The 20,195-nt window shown below is 50.0% G+C and overlaps 3 protein-coding genes across 9 annotated transcripts in view; 1 reads left to right on the top strand and 2 right to left on the bottom strand.

Moving 5' to 3' along the window:
• TTLL9 (tubulin tyrosine ligase like 9) overlaps positions 1–488 on the bottom strand; it is a 46,865-nt gene extending 46,377 nt beyond the window's left edge. The window contains exon 1 of the mRNA XM_061125683.1: positions 474–488. Coding sequence (XP_060981666.1) covers positions 474–488 — 15 coding nt within the window. The remainder of the gene's footprint in view (positions 1–473) is intronic.
• Positions 489–5,643: 5,155 nt separating this feature from the next.
• Positions 5,644–6,027, bottom strand: LOC133044445 (cytochrome c oxidase subunit 7C, mitochondrial-like). Its single transcript, XM_061125830.1, has one exon. The coding sequence runs from the start codon at positions 6,004–6,006 to the stop codon at positions 5,815–5,817; it is 192 nt and encodes a 63-aa protein (XP_060981813.1). The 5' UTR covers positions 6,007–6,027; the 3' UTR covers positions 5,644–5,814.
• Positions 6,028–8,314: 2,287 nt separating this feature from the next.
• Positions 8,315–17,046, top strand: DUSP15 (dual specificity phosphatase 15). 7 transcript variants are annotated; one of them, XM_061127026.1, is made up of 8 exons: positions 8,315–8,492; positions 9,203–9,236; positions 9,891–9,949; positions 10,822–10,904; positions 13,009–13,058; positions 14,026–14,100; positions 15,199–15,370; positions 16,411–17,046. In XM_061127026.1, the coding sequence occupies exons 3-8, from the start codon at positions 9,943–9,945 to the stop codon at positions 16,681–16,683; spliced, it is 660 nt and encodes a 219-aa protein (XP_060983009.1). In that variant the 5' UTR covers positions 8,315–8,492; positions 9,203–9,236; positions 9,891–9,942; the 3' UTR covers positions 16,684–17,046. The 7 variants fall into 7 exon arrangements, with proteins under 7 accessions (XP_060983009.1, XP_060983008.1, XP_060983007.1 ...); XM_061127025.1 differs by having other exon boundaries at positions 8,315–8,503; XM_061127024.1 differs by lacking the exon at positions 9,891–9,949.
• The last annotated feature ends 3,149 nt before the right edge of the window (positions 17,047–20,195 follow it).

The raw sequence follows: 20,195 nt of genomic DNA, 5'->3' as shown, positions 1-20,195 counted from the left end.
CTCTACCACTTTTGAAATGGGGGCGTTGGTCTGTGCACTCCTAGAGGGCAGGGGCTTGTCCGTTTCACCTCTCCATTGGCCAGTACTGGGCTGGCCTCAGAAAAAACACTAATTAGTGTTTGGGGGATGGATGGATGAGAGAGTTGCAAGCGGCCAACGGGGTAAATAGATCTCTAAAGAGCTTTTCCAGGTCAGGAAATCCGTAATTCTGAGCTTTCCACGTAGTCACAGAAATCTAGTTTAGAATCCTAGAGTTTCATAAATTTCTGGCCGGCAAACCAGGTTTCTTGAACTCGCACTGAAACTCCGGCGTTGCGCAGGATGCCGGGACTTGTAGTTTTTTCTCTGAACGCGTCATTTTCTTCCTTGCTAACGGGAATCCCTCCACTAGGACTCCTCAACTTCTGAATCTCTCTGCGATTTCCCTCCCTCTCTAGGGACGATGAACCATCTGGATCGAGGGGCACGCTTACCTTCGGTCGTGACATGATAGGATTCCCCAGGGCGCGATCCAAACCGCCACTTTGTCTGGCTAGAGCCTTAGCGTCCTGTTGCCAAGGCGACGGAGGGGCTCTGCCGTTCTGATTGGATGAGGTTAGGAAACTCCTTTCCGCGCAACTCACAGACCCCAGCTCAGAAGCCGTTGCGTGCCAAGGCGGCCCAGACCCCTCTAATCCCTAAAACTTTCTCCCCCAGCCCTATGCCTCCGCTACCTAGCTGGAGACTGGCTGCCAGCCGAGGGCACTCACGCCTCGTGTCTCCTGCGGCTGCACTTCGGTTGACCTAATAGCCCTGCATCTGAAAAGTTGTCAGTTTTTGGTCAATGCGACGGTTCTAAGTTTCCTTACTCGGTTCCTCACAAAGTCACCTGGTCAGTTGCTCACGTGGCCAATCAGTCACTCTTGACCTCTCTCAGTCACTCTAATTCTTAGGCACTAACTCAATGCCAGGACTCACCTCAACGTCTGCAGTAGCCTCCTGACCCTCTAGGAGTGCCCACTTTGCCCTATCATTCCAGTTCAGTCTTTGCACTGCTGGCAAAGAGCTCTTTAAAACACAAACCTGATCTTGTCTCTCCCCTGCCTATAACCTGGCCATTTATTCCTCACTGCACCCTGTACGGGCTCCACGTCCTTACCTGCCTTTCTTCCCACTGCCCCGGGATCTATATACCTATATCTATATAGCTGATTAGAAACTATTAAACAATTTTTGTTGTTGTTATTTTATAGCAATAAAAATATGTAGGAATATATCTAACAAAATATATGAAAGACATTTCATCAAACAACAAATTTTTATTAAGCATCTACTGTATGTCCTGGCTCATTCTTGACTCTGAGGATACAACAGTGAACAAAACTAACAAAGACTGTGGAGTTAATATTCTCATAGAGAAAATTACAAAACGTTATTGAAGGACATTAAAGAAGGCCTGAATACGTGGAGGGACATACCATGTACATGGATGGGAAAACTCAATATCATAAAAACATGTATTTTCCCAAATCTAATCAAGAATTTTTGAGAGTGATTGTCAAACCCAAACAATAGAGTTTATGTTTTGGGGAAGGGAGATATTTCTCTACTTATCAAGTCACATATGGTACAAAGAGGCAAATATTAATGGAATACAATAGGGATCCTAGAAACAGACACGAATTTTTCTGTACTGATGTACAATAGAGGTGAAATCATAAATCCGTAGGGAAAGGGTGGAGAACTCAATAAACGGCACTGAGAAACTGGCTTTCCATAGGAGTAAAAAATTGATGCCTGATTCAAGTAAATTAAAGAATAAATATGGCAAGCAAATATTTCAGACTACAACTGACCCTTGAATGATGAAGTTAGGGGCACCAACCCCTAAGCAGTTGAAAAACCGCCTATAACATGACACTTGGCCCTTCTTGTAGACAGTTCTACAACCTTGGATTCAACCAATCTCTGATTGTATAGTACTGTATTATGCTTTTATTGAAAAATATCTGCAAATAAGTGGACATGCCCAGTTCAAATTCATGTTATTCAAAGATCAACTGTGGAGTATGATTTTTTTTTTAATAAACCACAACTCATAAGGGAAAAGCTGATCTGTAACTTTCTCAAAATTTATACTGCCATGTAACACTGCTATTGCTGCTAAGTCATTTCAGTCATGTCCAACTCTGTGCGACCCCATAGATGGCAGCCCACCAGGCTCCCTCGTCCCTGGGACTCTCCAGGCAAGAACACTGGAGTGGGTTGCCATTTTCTTCTCCAATGCAGGAAAGTGAAAAGTGAAAGTGAAGTCGCTCAGTTGTGTCCAACTCTTAGAGACCCCATGGACTGCAGCCTACCAGGCCCCTCCGTCCATGGGGTTTTCCAGGCAAGAGTACTGGAGTGGATTGCCATTGCCTTCTTCACCATATAACACTAGTCATTATAAACCGGACTAAAAGACAAGCTACAGATTAGGAGTAAAAATCTTCAACCTGTATAACAAAGGGATAGTATTCAAAGAACTCTTGCAAACTATTAAGAAAAGGACTCTCTCCCACAACCTGCAAAAGAAAAGTGGATAAAATACACAACTGGGGACTTTCAGTAGAAAAAACTCAAATCACTAATAAGCAATTGAGATATATACATAAAAATAATTATAAGATATGGTTTTAATTACATCAAGCAGAAAAATATTAAAACATTTATCAATGCCAAGTGTTTGTGAGCATGTTGGGAAACAGGAATCTTTATATGCTGCTGGTACATTCACACTTTGGAAGGCAACTTGGTAATATCTTATAAATTGAAAAGGCACACACCTCACAACCCATCAGTTCAACTTCTGAACATATGCTCTTTGAATACAGCCGCAAGACCTATGAACTACCTTTCATTTTGCAGCTAATGTGCAAGGTGACAACCTTCCCTAAAGAAGTTCCTACACTTGTCTAAGGGTTGTATGTATAAAGATGTTCTTTGAATATAATATAAAACATTCTTTGTATTAGTGCAAAATATTAGAAATGATTTAAATGTCCACTAGTATGGTGATGGATGAATAAAATGTGATATATTTTAATAATAAGATACTACATAGTGATAAAAATTAATGACCCAGCTCTATATCAACATGAAAATATCCTCCAAACCTATTTTTGGGTCAATAAAAGAAAGTTGTAGGAGGATAAATATTTTTAAAGGTTGATTTGTGTTAAATATAAACACGTACAAAAGTATATTCTATATACTACAGGTATATAGGTATTACAAGTTTAAAAACATAGACTGGAAAGATGCACACCCAATTCATGACAGTATTGCCTGTGGGGAAAGAATTAAAGATGAGGAAAGAGAAGAAGAAACTTCAACTATGTCAAGTTTATTTGGAATTTTTTTAATAACCCAGTTGAAGCAAATATGTCAAAATATTCTTACCTGAATTTGTTTTTCAGGTTTTTTTTCTAAATGAAAACCAAGCCATAGCAATAACAGAAAATCAGTACTATGAGAGATGACATTTAGGATACTTTGGGAACTCACAATGGTGGGGTCTAACTGACTCTAACTGGAGTCAGCAGAGACTTTCAGGAGGAAATTGGAGGTCATCTGGTAATGGGAACGGGAAGGGCCTTCCAGGAAGAGGGAACAGCATGTACAAAACTGGAAGACAGAGTGAAACACTGAGGAAGTGAATGAAGATCAGTGGCCAGAAAAGAGCGAAGAGAGGAATGATGAGACAGCCAAACCTGGATGTTTTTGTTTGTTTCCTTTTTCACAGATGTGGAAACAGAGCCCTAGTGAGGGCAGTAGAACCCAGGCCTCCTAACACCCTGTCAATTGTTCTGTGATAATAATAATAACAACAATAATGATGATAATAATGGTGATGAGGTGCTGTGTGCAGTCTCTCTAGTAGATACTTTAAATATGTCCTTGCTTGTAATCTTGCTACAGACCTAGAGGGGCTTTTTTCCCTCCTTGTTTTATAGATAGTAAATCTGAGGCCTGTAGAAGTTAAGATATTTGCTCCAAGTCACAGTGGTAGAAGCCAATCCCACAGGCTTTGTGTGCCGTGCTAAGCAGGTTGGACTTTTTCCCAAGGACATTGAGTGTATTAGGTTCCTATTGCTGCTGTGATTACCATAAACTGAGTGACTTAAAACAATACAAATTTATTAGCACATAGTTCTTGAGGTCAGAAGTCTGAAATGGGTCTCACTAAGCTAAAATGAAGGTGTTGGCAGGCTTGAGTTCCTTCTGGAAGCTCTAGGAGAGAATCTATTTCTTTGTTTTGTCTTCCTTGGCTCACGGCCCCCTTCCATATTTGAAGCCAGAAATCATACTACTGTGACCTCTGCTACTGTCGTCACATCCCCTCTGACTCTTATACTCCTGCCTCTCTCTTTCACTTACAAGAATTCTTATATGTGAATCCAAGGTGGCTCCACTGGACCCACCCAAACAATCCAGGCTAATCTCCCCATCTCACAGTCAATTCCATCTGCGGCCTTAATTCCCTCATAACATAACATGTTCCCAATTTTCAGGAATTAGAGAATGGACATTTTTGTCCATTAATTTGCCTACCATGGTGAACCACCGAATGGTTCTAAGCAAGGAAAGACAAGGTGAGAACTGCATTTTAGCATTTTCACATTATTATTGGTTTTAGAAAACTGTCACTTCGTGACTCATTTAAGGCAAATTAGGCTTTGTAACAACTAACACTTTCAAAGGCTGAACAGTACATAGATATTAAATGTGTTAAGTCTAATAACTACATTTTCCCAGGGTGTTTTAATGTGGTAGAGTTCTTTCCTACATGTGCTTTGAAAAAGTCAAGTAGAGGAACAGAGGGCTATGCGGTAACTAATCCCACATGAATGAGAAAACAGACCCTGGGGCTTTTGGTCACCTGCCCAGGTTCACACAGCTGTTAAGGCCAGGGTCATGAAGAGGAACTGGACTTCAGGCCCCCTTTTAGGCATTTCTTGAAGCTATCCGTGGGGTGGGATATTCTGGGAAACTCAAATCATACATCTTTGGGGCAATATTTCATGTGTAACCTAGGGCCCAATAAATAATATTTATTGAATGGATAAATAGCCATGCTTTTACTTCTGAGGCACAGATAGTGATTTTCAAGGCAGGAAAACTGGGGGTCATCCTAGAATTCCTTCCTGTTCCCCATATCTAGTCTATGTGCAAGTCAGCTACGCTGCCAAAATACTAATATGTGCTGCATCTGTCCCCTTCTTTCTGTTGAGTCCTGCCCCAAGGCCACAGAAACAGAGTCCAGAATCAAGATCACCTCCGAAGCTGACTGAGCCCCTTTGTAACCTTGCCAAAAGCCCCCTGATAGTCACTAACAAGCTTCCTGACTCCCAGTTAAGCAAAGATGCCCACTCCAGTAAACACCTTATTACACCCCAACCAATCACCTAACACCAACTGTCCAGCAGGAATTTTCTTTGCTTTGAGACTATAAAAATTGGCTATTAACCCATGAAAACTGTTGATTTTCCCTGGTCTGTCAGGAGGTTGCCCCACTGAGCTCGCAGTGCCCACTTTATCTCTGCTGTTTGTTCTTTTTTTTTTTTTTAAACAAGCTAAATCAAATACATATTTAATTAAGAAAATAATGCAATATTACCCAAATAAAATGTAAGCAAGTGTTCAATTATCATGTTCCATATTTCAGAGAAGAGGCATTAAGGATTTATGCCGTAAGTTTATTTACAAACATATCTAGGATGCTGAGTTCAAGGGTTTGATCTTTTTAATAGATTGCACCTCTTAATATGTTCCTCTTCCTATCTGTCTCATGGATTACTTTTTAAGCAGTTGGTGTCTTACTATAAAGAAAGGTGCAGCAAATCCAGACCCAAAGAGGAAAGTCATCATAGCTAGTAACCTCCACTTGTTTTCCACTGAAAATGGTATATTCTTCCCTGGACCCTCCTCGTAGTGGCTCCGACGAACCACAGAGATTGTGAACCTCCAGATGCTCTGTCCCAACATAGCGCTGTTGGAAGCTCTACAAAAGATCCAGAGACTGAAGGTGGAAGAAACGGCGGTCGCAAACCCTGCTGTTTGTTCTTAATAAACTCACTCCATTCTAAATGCCCTGTGTCTGAAAATTCTTTTCCAACTGGCGCTTTGACTGCCTCAACACTTTCCAGCTTCTCAGCTCCCACTTATCCCAGGGTACTGTATCTCTCACCATCTCTCCTGAAAACCTCCCTTCTTTGCCTCTCTAATCTACACTCCAGTTAGGGACCAGGGTGATCCATGTAAATGAGATGACATGGCCTCTCAGGTTAAAATTTTACTGTCAGGCTTTCCATCATGCCGAGAAGGAAACTATAAACCCCCAATCATAGCCACACATGTTCTTTCTCTCTCTCCTCCTTAGCCTCATACTTACCACCTCCTTCTGGCCTCCTCCCGTCCAGTCCTACTGACTCTTCCCAAAGGCCAAGCTTTCCCACCAAAGAGCCTTTGCTTGTGCTGTTCCTTCTGCTGGAAACCACTCTTTAAACACCCATGTCCTTCTTACACGTCAGGTCTTATTTCAAATGTCACCTGTTTAGAGTTCTTCCTGTCCCCGATTTTGTTTCTTCCATAGCACATTTCCATTGTTTGCAAATGCTTTTTGTCTATTTGCTTGTTTTGTTTGCCTTCCTTCTTAGCCTGGATATCCAATATGGAGCTACCAGCCACATATGGCATTAAGCACTTGACATGTGGCTAATCTGAACTGAGATGTGCTCCAAGTGTAAAATATACACTGGATTTTGAAGACGGAATACAATTAAAAGAATGTAAAATATGTCATTAATAATGTTTAACTATTTACTACACATTGAAATGATTATATTTTTGCTATCCTGGGTCAAATAAAACCATTAGTAACAACCTGCTTCTTTCTACATTTTTAATGTGGCTACTAGAGAATTTATGATAACCCATGTGGCTTGCATTGTATTCCTACTGGGCAATGCCGCTCTAGGCCATTAGCCAAAAAGGTAGGAACCACCACCACCTTACCTACCTCTGTGTCCCTACCATATAGAGCGTACTAAGTATCGGTTGGATAATTTAGTTTTTATGAGAACCCTGGACACACAGCTGAGACAGGCAGATCTATGTACACTGCAAATTGGAGGAAGAAAGAAACACTTTGATTTTCCTCCAGTCACTGTATTTCAAACAGGTTCCGTGGACTCTGTCCCCACCTTCCTCCTGCAGTCACCCACTACTGTAGATGGAGAGGGGCAGGTGACTGCTGGAGGAGCAGAGTTGGTTTGGGAGCTACTATTTCAGTCCCCCAGGAGGTGTGTGTTCTCAATTATTTCGCATTCTCCAGTTTTGGTCCCAGTAGTAACACACTGAGACATACAGTCAGTAGCTGGGAGCCCAGGGGATTTGCCCAGGGTCACTGCACTGGTCATAGGTGAATGAATAGGGCCTGGAACCTCGGTCTCCATACCCACCTTTCCAGACTCCTGCCTCTAACTACATCCTCTTGCAGTCTCCTTTACTGCAAAGGACTCAGGTGACCATAACCCTCACTCATCTCCCTCACCTCACATGTACCTCTGATTTATGGGAGCTCCCAAGTAGAGTTATGCCTGACCCCAGGAAAGCTGACCCAGATGATACCCTCCTCAGAGGCCAGAGTATGAGAGGAAGAGACGGGAGGATGACTGGATGAATGGACAGACGGACCAGTGAATGGATGGAGTGGAGGAGGGGAGACAGACCAGCTGCAGGAGACTGGGAGGAGGATGGCTGGCGGGTAGGATGCCTGCATGGGGGCGGGGCAGGAGGGTGTACAAAGGGAAGGAATTACCCACTTTTCTCGCCTCACACAGAATCTGAAGATCAGAGGACCCCTAGCGATCCAAATCCAGCCCCCGTCACGTTTCTACCAGAAAACCGTGGAGGCCGAAGAAGCCCGGCGTTTTGCCCCAGGGCCCCATAGGGAGGGCCGGGCCGAGCCGGAACTGGGATCCGTGTCTCTGGGCCCAGCGGCTGGGGGGCTCTCTCCGCCCCCTTCCGCCGCCCTCCCCTCCCCGAGCCTGACGGTGCCAGGGCGGGGGGAGCGCCCCCACCCCCCACCTCCGGAGGTGGAGGCCCCACGCGGCCCCAACAAGCTGTCGTTGTCCCGCGGGCCCGGGGCCCGGCACACTGGGGCTTTGTCCAGCCCCCCGCCGCGACCCACGGGTGGGGAGGGGGGCGGCCCACATGACCGAGGGGGTAGGAGGAGCCTGTGGCGGCGGCGGCGGCTCCAGCATTTCCCTCCCTGGCCGGGGGGCGGCGGACGGCGGCGGCGGCGGCGGCGGCTGGGCAGAGCTGGGCCAAGCTGCGGACGCCGGGCCCCCCGATCCCCGCCAGGCTGCAGGCGCCGGGCCCGGGCCGTCAGGGCAGCTGTTACCCTTGCGTTCAGCGGGTGGCGAGCTGGGGGTGCTCCCGGAACCCCGTCCCCGGGATCATGGGGAATGGTATGACTAAGGTAGGGGGCCGAGATGGCGCAGCCCGTCCCTGGCCGCCCCCAGCCCCGGCCGGGCGCCGGCCTCTGACCTTCTGGCTCTGGCTGGCTGTGTGTGTGTATTTCTCCGTCTCCCCGGGACTCTGAGAGCAGACTTCAATGTCTGTCTCTCTCGGGGTGTATCTCTGTCTCTGACTGTCTCTCCGTGTCTCTGTGACTCTGTATTTCTTGCTGTGTCTTTCTGTGGCTCTCTGTCAACCCTAGACTCTATCTCACCCTGAGTCCCTTTCTCTGTCTCCATGTGTCTGTCTACCTTGGCTCTGTCCCCCTGGACTCTCTAGTGCTGTTTCTCCATCCTTCCCCACCCGGACCCCCACACCCCCCATGCCTCTGCACAGCCCCCCCCACCTGCCCATCCTTCCCACCGCCCCCCTGTCAGAATTCTCCACCACCTACCTGCTACCTGCCAAGCCCACCTCTCCATTCGCCCCTCCCCTGTGTTCCTCCACTCTTTCCCTAGGTCTTTGCACGCCCCTCCTTTTTCCTCTCCCCCTACCCAAGCTGGCCTCCCTTGGTGGCCCGCCTCGGCCGCCCTCCCTAGACTCCTCTCACAGAGAAAGAGGACTCTGCTCCTTGAGTCCTGAGGGTCAGACACTCTTCCCGAGTCTCAGGGGACCTGTCATGCACCCCTGCCGGTTGACCCCCTGCCTGTCTCTCCTGTAGGTACTTCCCGGACTCTACCTCGGAAACTTCATTGGTGAGCACTGCCCACTCTGTCCCAAGGCCCTGGCACGCTCCCTGTCCCAGGCCTGTGTACACCATTCATGCTCTGGCCCACGCACCCTGGACATGCTCAGGAATGGGGCTGGGGGCAGGGAAGTGATGCCAGGCTGGGAGCAGGGAAGAACTCATGAGGCCTAAGGGGGACGAGGGTGGAGGGGTGGCTCCAGTGCAAAGGGCTCAGAGGACTGGACGCCGGGCGAGCCTGCACCTGCTGGGAGCCTCAGCGTCTGCCTCGGCACAAGGCCTACCCCCGCCTCTAAGGGCTTTTCTGGTCTTGAGCTTCTGGGTTGAGGTCTGTTTGGAGGTGTTGCTTCTAGCTGGGAAGCTGGGAACACTTCCTGGCACAACCTCCTCAGAGGAGAGGTCTCTAGAGACTGGACTCTACCTCAGAAACTTCACTGGTGAGCACTGCCCGCTCTGTCCCAAGGCCACGGCACTCTGCCTGTCCCAGACCTGTGCTAAGGCACAGGCTGGTCTGGAGCTCGGGAGACCCGAGGTAGGAGAAGTCACTTCCATCGGTGGAGTCAGAGAAAGCTTCGGGGAGGGAGGGACATCTGCCTGGGGCAGAGCTTTCTCCCTCCATCCTGTCCTCCCTGGGCTTAGGGGCTCCCTCTCTCCTAAACCCTAGTCCCTTCCTCCCTGGGAGCTTCCTCAGCAGCTCACACCACATCGACTTCTGAATGTTTGGTAAGTAAGATCTGAATCCTTTCAAAGTGTGTAGGCCCATGGGGGCAGGGGTCATGAAATTGACCCTACAGTGCCATGCCAGCCAAGGGTGCACGTAATAAACAGTCAATGTGGTGGATGATGAAGTGGGCATAGAGTGGAGATAGAGTGTTATTTACTTTGCTGATAAAAGAGCTTCATACGCTGGGAATCCAGCCCCTATGATGGTCACTGAGAGCTGTGGTGGGCATCTCCCTGGGTCATGTTTCATTTAACTTTATAGATACAGATACACTATTTAAAACAAAAAATGGAAGTCTATTCTGCATGCTATTCTGTAGCCTGTGTTTCGCATTTAATAATATATTGTGGACTTCCTTGCACGTCAGCACGTAGAGATCCTTTTAGTGTCTGCAGAGTATTCAAGTATGAATATACCATTATTTATCCAGTCCCTTTTTGGGTTGTTCCCATTTTTAACTATTCCTGATGTGTTCACGGTCATAAGGAGAGAACGTGGTCTTCTCCCACACAGTTTTCCATGTGAGTTCATTCTTCTGTAGTCAAGATTCCTAAAAGTAGAATTGCCTGGTCAAGAATATGCCAGGAAAGAGTGTTTGCGATGGGAAGAACAGGGCGGGGCAAAGCTGAGGAGGTGCTGGACTGTTACGTGTGGGTACCCCAGTGGTAAGACTGAAGCCTAGGGGTATGGTGGGACCTGTCATGCTGGGGGCAAGAGGTGGCGAAGGAGCAGGGCGCTAGCGGAGGGTGGGCAAAGGTGGAGAAGGGAGGGAACAGGAGGAGAGCAGGGTGGTGAGCTCCTGCCTCACTTGACTGTCGGGAACATGTAAATCACACCTGCCAGGTTGGCTCAGACATCCTGTTTCTTTCAGATGCCAAAGACACAGATCAGCTAGGCCGGAATAAGATCACACACATCATCTCCATCCATGAGTCACCCCAGCCTCTGTTGCAGGTATGCCTTACCCCCACCCCAGGGCTGTGCACAGAGGGGAGGGGTGCTTTACACCCCCACAGCACCCATTTATCAAGTACCGACTAGATGCCAGGTCCTATTCTGGCACATGGGCCTTCCTGAGCCATCCTAACTCATTTGGTTAAAAACTGATCTGTTTTCCATTAGCATCCCTACTTGCTCCCTCTTTGGCAACTGAGGACCAGAGAGGTAAAGTAACCTGCCTAAGGCCACACATCCCGGAAGCTTAGCTCCTTAGCAATCCTCACAGGGGCTTCCCATTGTCCCAACTGAATAGATGATTCTGGGCTCTCCATCTTGCTTGTGACCTGAGGCTATGATTTTACCCATCTGGGCCTCTGATCCCTCAGCGCTGTCTGTCCCCAGGGAGCTGAGAGATGGTGAAGATGCTTTGCACACTGGCCTCCACTGGGAGGGGTTGGTGCTGGTATTATCAAGTCCTGGAAAAGACAGGTTGAGGGTTATGACCTAAAGTAGAAAAGGAGGAAATCCAGACCACATGTGCTAGAGTCCAGAGGTCTGAATTCATATCTTTACCACATTCTCTCTGGAACCTTGGGCCCAGGACTTCACCTCTCTAGACGTCAGTTGTCTGAAAAGGGGGAATTTTATAACAGTTCCTACCCCACTGGGCTGTTGAGAGCCACATAATAAGTATTCAATAAATTATAGCTAATATAATAACGAAGTTAATCATATTCTCAACCTATAAACAGAGCCCCTTCCTTCTTATCTGTTAGGGTCTGGGTCACCCACTGAAGGGAAGGAACAGTGGGTAGAAAGGGGCTCTGGAGATCTGAGATCCAGCCCCGCTTCTGTCACAGATTTGCTCTGTGACCTTGGGCAGGGTCCTCCCCCTCTCTGGGCCTAAGTTTCCCCTTGTGTCAGATTTGATGGTCTCTAAGAGCAACCTCTGATAATCTTTGGTTCTCAGTGTCATTTGAAGAAGAAATTTCCAGGTCGGTGGAGTCTGTTTTTGCTTTATAGGAGAGGCTTGTTTTGGAGTATTTGGAGAATGCAGTCACTAGAGTGCCTGGGGATGCTGTCTAGGCATGACTATATTTACTAATGAAATGATAGCTAGCAAAATGAGTCCTTGCTCCCACAGCCCTCCCCTCTCGTCATCAGCATCTCCCTCTCCATCCATCAGAGGATTTACCAGTCAGGGTTTGATAATGCCCAAGAAGTTCAAGGCCGATTGTGTTGCAAACTGAAATTGCAAACCTTGCAAAAGATGCAGGCTCAAGTGACCTTGGGGAGGGCGCTTTATAGAGAAGGGCTGGAATTTCACACAAGTCACTAACAGATGAGGACCTGGCCAGGGGGTCCCTTAGTCACTGGCTGGAGGTGGGCCAGGCCCTTGAAAAGAACCATTTGAATATCAAAGGACGAAGAGAGGTCCTTGAGAAAAGTGCCTCTTGGAATGTGGGCAGAACTTATCTTTAAGATCTTGTGTGAAGGTTGGGCCTGATGTCAGAGCACGTTTGTTGGAGAAATTACTCGCAATTCATACCTTGATTATTTTAATAATTAGTACAGAGTTGGGGAGATGCCCTGGAGGAGAGCATGGCAAACCACTCCAGTATTCTTGCCTGGAGAATCCCATGGACAGAGGAGCCTGGTGGGCTACAGTCTATGGGGTCACAAAGAGTCAGACACGACTGAAGCGCCTTAGCATACACAGAGTTTTATAACCACAGTTCATGAACTAAAAGCTTATCTTCATAGTTTTTGTTTCTTTTCAAGATAATAAAATCTACTCTGCCCTTCTTACTGTGTAATTTTGTAATCCTCACATGGAGGGGAGTCACTTTAAGTGACCCTTTCCCAGCTGTTAAATAAAAGGTCCCTGGGCCCTTTTTTGGCAGGTGCCCAAGCCACCCATGGGGTTAGGATACTATCTTCTCAGAAGGTTCTGGAACCATAGGTGGTCAGACCTGAGAGGCTCTCAGAGAAGGTGTCTATCCTCTGGGCAGAGACAACAACAGTGGCCCAGGGTCGTGAGGTGCCTGGGAGGCCCAGGCTGGGGTCAGGGGGTGCAGGCAAGGGCTGCCCACTGCCCACGTGTGTTTTGTACTTGCAGGACATAACCTACCTTCGCATCTCAGTGGCCGACGCCCCTGAGGTACCCATGTAAGTTCCTCTGGACGGTCTGGACAGCTGCCTCCTGTGGTGGGAGGAGGGAGGGTAAGAGGTGGCCTCAGAGAAGACAGAGAAGACTCAGGCCCCAGAGCTGTCCTGGGGACCCCAGCACAGGCGGTCTCCCAGACTGCTTTGACTCTCAGTCACGTCCTTGCCTATGCCGCTGGCCAAGGCTTAACCTCCCAGAAGAGCTCAGTGTCCTCAGCTATGAATGGAGAAAGCACCCTGTCCCTCAGGCTCAGATGCCCCCGTGGGTTTGAAAGGGTCAGGCTCAGCCTGTTCCTGGCCTTGGAGTTAGGAATCTGGGTTCAGGCCAGGCTTTGCCATTTACTTGCTGTGTGACCTTGGACAAATCACTTCCCCTCTCTGAGAGAGAAAATGGGTGTGTGTGGGGTGGGGGTCTGTCATCATCAAGGAGACTTTCAAGGATCAGATGGTACAGGCTGAGGCTCTAAGACAGGGCCTGGAATGTAATGGGGGCTCAGAAAGCAAGATTGTTTGTGTTATTAGTAGTAGGGGCCCCCAGCCTGCGGGGGACCCAGACAGACACTCCTGCCCCTTGGGAATCTTGCTCCCAACCCCACTGCTGACTGTTATTGTCCCCAGGTGCTCTGATTGTAGACCCCAGAGGGGTGGGACTCCTCCCGCCCATTTCCTTGAAAGATCAAGATGAATCCTCCGTGAAAACAGGATCCACAGGACCCGTTGAGGAGGTGCTCCTGCCTCTGTGGTGGGATTTCATCCAAGGCCTCTCTCCCCGCCTGAAATGCCACCATTATTGCACACACACTTCTCCACCTGCACTGCCGCGTCGGCCCCTAGTCAACTCACGTGCCAGCTGACTTGAGGACCCAGGGCTCTTTGTCTCTTGCCATCCCAGAAGTGGGGGGGTGGGGACAGCTTCTTGGAGACCTGTGCCGGCCCCCAGCACTCAGTACCTTCTTGCTTTCTTCTCTAGCAAAAAGCACTTCAAGGAATGTATCAACTTCATCCACTGTTGCCGCCTCAATGGGGGAAACTGCCTTGTACACTGGTGAGTTAGGAGGGGTGTGGGGGGAGAGGAAGTGAGTGTCCTCCATCCTGAACACAGCTTCATCCTGCAGGGAGTGCAGCCTGTGATGGGTCTTCTGCAGCCTGTCACCATGCCTGCCAGTCCACCATTCATCTGACAGTCCCCAGCTGTGGCCAGATAGCTGTTTCTCCCTGAGACTCAATTTTCTCATCTGTAAAATGGGGGACAGACTGTTGACCTGATGGGCTATTGGGAGGAATAGGTGAAGTCCTGCAGGTAGTTCAGCATCCTCCAGTAGTTCCGGCTCCTTCTCTTCCCCTCCAGCCTTGGAGGCTATAGTATAGGGCAGTGAGGAGCCCCAGGCTGGGAGATGGGACCTTTGAGTTTTCCCAGGACCCCCTGGCCCTGTTGATGTCATTCATCCCATGACTTCTCACCATGCTTGCTTCAAGGAAGCCCTGCCTGAGCCCCAGACGTAGGGACACCTCCTGTAGCCTGTCTCTCCCCCTCTCTCCTTGCCTTCCTTCAGCTTCACTGGCTATCTCTCCATTCTTCAAGTCCATCCAGATCCCACTCACATGGTCTTTGTACACTGCCGGGATATTCTTAACAATCCTTACCCATCTTTCAGGATTCAGCTTGTTGTCACTTCTTTAGGAACCCATTCCCTAATCCTCCACATCCCTTCCACTAGATGAATACCTCTTCCTATACCATCTCCTAGCCCCTGGATCCATCTTTAAAGCAGTTATCACCACCTGAAATTGTCTCCCTGGTTAGTGTCTTGTCTCTCCCAACCATCTTATAAGCCCCAGGCTGGCAGAGACCACGTCTGTTTTATTCCTAACTATATCCCCAGTACCTGAAAAATCCCAGATGATCACGAAACATGTGTTGAATGATTGAGTAAAGTGATGTTTCACTCAGGCGTTTGTTGTGGGTGAATGCCAGGCAGAGGGTACAGCAAAGGCAAAGCTTGGATGTGAGAAGACAGGTTTTGGTAGGTTCCTTGTAGTTGGAGCTCAGGAGGCAAAGTAGGAGAGCTGAGTGTAGATTCTGTCCTAGGGGACACAGAGGAGACTGGGCCTAACCTGAAGTCTTGGGGGTGTGGTGTCCCAGTTTTGCAGGCATCTCCAGAAGCACCACCATCGTGACGGCGTATGTGATGACTGTGACGGGGCTAAGCTGGAGGGACGTGCTTGAAGCCATCAAGGCCACCCGGCCCATTGCCAACCCCAACCCAGGCTTTAGGCAGCAGCTTGAGGAGTTTGGCTGGGGCAGTTCCCGGAAGGTAGGGGCTGCGGCTCAGTGGTAAAGAATCTGCCAATGCAGGGGACGCAGGTTCAATCCCTGGGCTGGGAATAAATCCTGGAGGAGGATATGGCAACCCATTCCAGCATTCTTGACTGGGAAACCCCATGGACAGAGGAGCCTGGTGGGCTACACATGGGGTTGCAAAGAGTTGGACACGACTGAGCAACTAAGCAATAACAGGGGCAGGGGCTGGGGCAGGGGTGCGAGACTTCTTACTTGAGCTGAGCACTGATTGGAAAGAATTTCGCCTGTGCTTCAGACCTGGCAGAAGATTTTTCTGAGGTCTTGAACTTGTGGCTCTTGAGCTAACTTAGCCCCTAGGTGTTTGGACAGCCAGAGGTTTTCTTCTTTTTAACTTAGGATGTGTATACCCATGGGCCAGATTATGGACCCTTCAATTTGGCCAAGTGCCAGCAGTGCCCACTCTGCCTGCCTGAAACCTGAAGGCATTTGAGCCTCTGGCTCCTTTGGGGAGAACTGTCCAGTCCCTACTCCACCCCTGGGTCATTGAGGAGGCCAAAGCAATTCCTTCTCCTGTGCCCAATGGGCAGATGGCACGTGGAGATGTCAGGGACTGAGCCCACCCTCCCACCTCCCTGGAACAAGAGATGAGAAAGTGAGAGAGAGAAGCAGCCAATGTAGGAAGCCAGGCTGGTTCCGAGAGACTTGTCTGCAAGGCTGTATTAGGAAAGAGGCAAGGAAGAGGGCCTGGCTGGTTGTTGTGCAGGCTGGCGAGGGCTTAGTGTGGTCCCACTGTGCAGGTGGGGTGGGGGGTCACTTCGGTAGTTCTGGAAGTTGGAGTGTCAAAGGGGAAGGAGGGGACTCGGGGAGAGGGAAGGGACTCGGAGGGAGAGGGGGCTCAGGGAGGGGGATGGAGACCCCAAGGGAAGTTAAGAGGATGCTCAGGAAGGGGAGGGGCTTAGCGAGGTGTGGGGAGCTAGTAGAAGAGCAGAAGCCCTGAGGATGGAGAGGGGACCCCGGGGCCGGGCACCGACCCCGCCCCTCTTCCCGCCCCAGCTTCGCCGGCAGCTGGAGGAGCGCTTCGGCGAGAGCCCTTTCCGCGACGAGGAGGAGGTGCGCGCGCTGCTGCCGCTGTGCAAGCGCTGCCGGCAGGGCTCGGCGAGCGCGGCCGCTTCCCCGGCGCCCAACTCCACGGCCTCGGAGGGGACCCTGCAGCGCCTGGTGCCGCGCTCGCCCCGGGAGGCCCACCGGCCGCTGCCGCTGCTGGCGCGCGTCAAGCAGACTTTCTCCTGCCTCCCGCGGTGTCTGTCCCGCAAAGGCAGCAAGTGAGGATCCCGCCCCCGCCGTGGCTCCCCTCGTCCTCCCGACTGGTCCCCCTTCTGGGATCGTCCGGGCCTCTCACGGCCTTCAGGAGGGGCCCAGCGCCCGTGGGAGCGAGCGCCGCGGCGGCCTGATCCCTGCCCCTGCCCCTCTGCCCGCCTGGCTTGTCTGCGTCCGCAGTCCGTGTGTCCATCTGTGTGTGTGGCTCTGTGTCTGGGCCGGCCTGCTGCAGCCACCTGGTGCCTTAGTCCTTGGGCTGGGGGAGGGTGCACCCGCGCCTCCCCCCCGCCCCGCCCCATTGCAGGCGGCGGGAGTGGGAGTGGGGGAGGGGGAGGGTTGGATGGGCCTGGAGGATATTAAAGAGACACAGAAGCTGCCGGTCAGATCTCGTCTCCCAGTCATTCAGTCGTTGAGCTAAGGGGCGGGGGGCTGTTCCCGTCGCCTGCAGGAAACGAGAATGGGAGGAAGTTTGCATCCCCCTACGGCCTGCGGAGCCTGCCATCTTCCCGGCACTGCAGTGTGCTGCGCTGAAATTCCACTTCCTTTATCCTTACAGCTATCTCTGCCTGGAGCCCTGGTCTCCTGAAAAGGCCCCCAACTCCTCGTTCTCTTTGAACCCCCTGCCCCCTGGCTGAACCCCTTCCTGAACCCCACTTCTTCCTCCCCAGCTCCCTTCCTTTCCCTAGCCACAAATCCTAGTTAGTAAGGGTATAGAAGTAGTACCTCCCTCATGCCTGAATTTTTACTTAAATGAGTTCACTTAATCCTCAGGGAGGAAACAAGTTCAGAGAAGTCGGGCAGCTTGTCCAAGGACACACAGCCAGAGTAGGGGAAGCTGGATGTGACCCTAGACAGTCTGTGTCCCATGACGGTTGTTAAAAAGCAGCTCCTTCTGGTCTTGATGGTTACCGGCCAGAAGGACCCACCCCCGGGCTAGTGGGAATGACCCTTCCCACTTAGAGTTTAAAGGCCAGGGGAGCACTGAGAAGGGAGGGCCTCAGGACAGCCCAAGAAAGCAGCAGACTGACTGAGGATGAACAATGGCCACCTGAGCTTATTTTTCCTAAACTAAAATTAACTTAGAGTTAAGAGGGATCTGAAATTTCTGTAATCTAATAATCACCTATACAGGGGTTCTTATGATGCATCAAGACCTGGGGGGGATGGGGGAGGCCCAGATTCCAGGATTGGGGGTGGGAGATGGATGAAATAACCTTCACCTGCTGCCGAACCTCCCCCTCAGCATTCACGCAACAAAAGTTCATTGAGTACCTACTGTGTGCCAGGCCATGAGTGGGGCACTGAAGACCCAGCCGTGAGCAAGCCTCTGCACTCATGTTGCTGACATTCTGATGGGAAAGTCCCTGGATAAACAGATAAACCAAAGAAAAACTACGTTTGGTAGTGAGGGAGGGAACTGCTTTGCTGTGTGTGTGGAAGCATTTCAGGCAGAGGGTACAATACCTGAAGAGGCCTGAGGTAGGATGGTGTATGGAGAACAGGGTGGTAGGACTCACCAGATTGCAGGGAGCCTGCGGTCCTCCTGACTGGTTAGTGGTGCCACCACCCACCGGGTTTAAAACATCTTTGTGTTTCTGCTGGTGTCGCTCCCTATTTAAAAGCCCCCATCGCCCTCTGGGCTTCCCTGGCGGCTCAGTGGTGGAGATGCAGGTTGGACCTCTGGGTTGGGAACATCCCCTGGAGGACTGCATGGCAACCCACTCCAATATTCTTGCTAGGGAATTCTTGCTAGGAAGAACCTGGCTGGCTGCAGTCCTTGGGGTCACAAGGAGTCGGACACGACTGAAACAACTGAGCACACACAATTATCTCTGTCATCTCTAGGAGAAAACAAAACCCCTTGATAGGATATTCCAGGTCCTTGATGATGCTCCCCGTCCCCCTCATCATTACCTTCACCACTCTCTGGCTCACCAGCTGCAATAATATTATCACTCATTTACTGAGTGCTCTGTGTGGCTCAGGCAATGTGCTGGACACTGGACCTGCATCGCATGGAATCTGCAAGCGGCCCTATGAAGTAGGCTTTGCTATTTAACAGATGAAGAAACTGACCATCTTGGTGCCCAAGATAGTCAGCTAGCAAGTGGGGGGACTGGGATTGAAATTCAGGCAGTCAGGCTGTGGACCCCATCCTCCTCGTTACTATGACTCTGCCCCCTGCCCTGAAAAAAATGAAGAGATGGCCTGACACAATCAAGTCTCCTGTTTAGATGCAAGTATTACTCTTGTATTTAACCATCTGAAATTCTCTGTGCCCCTTTGGAGCCCTGCAGTTCTGGGTTTGAATCCTGGCTGTGACTGTAGAAGGGTCAGAACTGGGTGGCTGCTGCCATATGAGGACAGAAAGTGGGGAGCATGAAAAAAGCTCCCTGACAGGTACCCACGAGGGACAGTGCCCAGCCTCTGGTCAATGCTGGCCCCCATCTAGCGCAGTGCTGGCTGCTGGGAGGGCTGGTTTCTCCCTCTCAGAGCCTCAGTTTCCCCAGGTACACAGCCAGCGTGGAGCAGTCTGAGCTCCTTGACCTTTTTCATATCACAATCCCCCTTTGACAGTTTAATGAAAGATACATGCATGCTAAGTCACTTCAGTCGTGTCTGACTCTTTGCGACCCTGTGGGCTGTAGCCTGCCAAGCTGCTCTGTCCCTGGGATTCTCCAAGCAAGAATACTGGAGTGGGTTGCCATGCCCTTCTCCAGAGGATCTTCCCTACCCAGGGATTGAACCCTCGTCTCTTACATCTCCTGCATTGGCAGGTGAATTCTTTACCACTATTGCCACCCAGAAAAAATACATAGAGATGAAAACATTGCATATACTTCTGATGAGGGGTGGTGGGGTGGTGGTATCACAGACCCCACCAGGAATCTATAAACTCCAGGTGCAGCTGTTGGGAGGCAGTGTGGTTTAGGCTCCTGGACTCTGAGGGCAGAGAGTCCTGTTTTCAGATACTGGCTCCCCCGGGCACTAACTGGGTGACCTCAGTCTTCTAATGACAAAATCAGTAATTTTACTCATATCATGCTGTTGAGACATGTAAGCAATTGAGACACTGCAGGAAAGCTGGATCAGGCACCTCGGGGAGTGGTCAGAAGAAGGGGACTCCCAATATTTAAGGAAATATTTCTCTAAGGGTGGCTCATGGATCACCTGGATCAGAATACCATGGGGGTCTTGTTTAAAATGCATGTTCCTGGACTTCTTGCCCAGGAAATCTGATTCTGCAGGTCTATGTTGGAGGCTGGAAGTGTGCATTTTTAAACCAGTCTCTGCCTCCTAGTTCTGCCCGGAGTTAGTTTGGTAGACACTATGCTTTTCCCACCTCTTCAGTCCTGGTCCTGGAAAGAGACTAAGTTTCCCGGAGGCTGGGAAGAAAGAAAAACAGGTGCAGGGATGGCGCAAGGGACACCCTGGGTGCCCGTCCCCGCCCCCCCCCTTCTCCCGGTCCAGGGACAGGTAGAACCCGGGGCTACTTCACCCTGTACCCTCCAGTGGGTCTT

Source organism: Dama dama, chromosome 23 (assembly GCF_033118175.1).
Source record: "Dama dama isolate Ldn47 chromosome 23, ASM3311817v1, whole genome shotgun sequence".
Taxonomy (NCBI): Eukaryota; Metazoa; Chordata; class Mammalia; order Artiodactyla; family Cervidae; genus Dama; species Dama dama.
Note: the sequence above shows the minus strand (reverse complement) of the source record. Positions and strands in the feature narration are given on the sequence as shown.

Bases quoted from the DNA above. Each gene is read 5' to 3' on its own strand.
- LOC133044445 (XM_061125830.1), bottom strand. From the start codon at position 6,006: ATGTTGGGACAGAGCATCTGGAGGTTCACAATCTCTGTGGTTCGTCGG.
- DUSP15 (XM_061127030.1), top strand. From the start codon at position 8,483: ATGGGGAATGGTATGACTAAG. The intron at 13,059-14,025 runs GTAAGTTCCTCT...TTTCTTCTCTAG, and splicing joins GACGCCCCTGAGGTACCCAT to CAAAAAGCACTTCAAGGAAT. The intron at 14,101-15,198 runs GTGAGTTAGGAG...GTGGTGTCCCAG, and splicing joins GGAAACTGCCTTGTACACTG to TTTTGCAGGCATCTCCAGAA.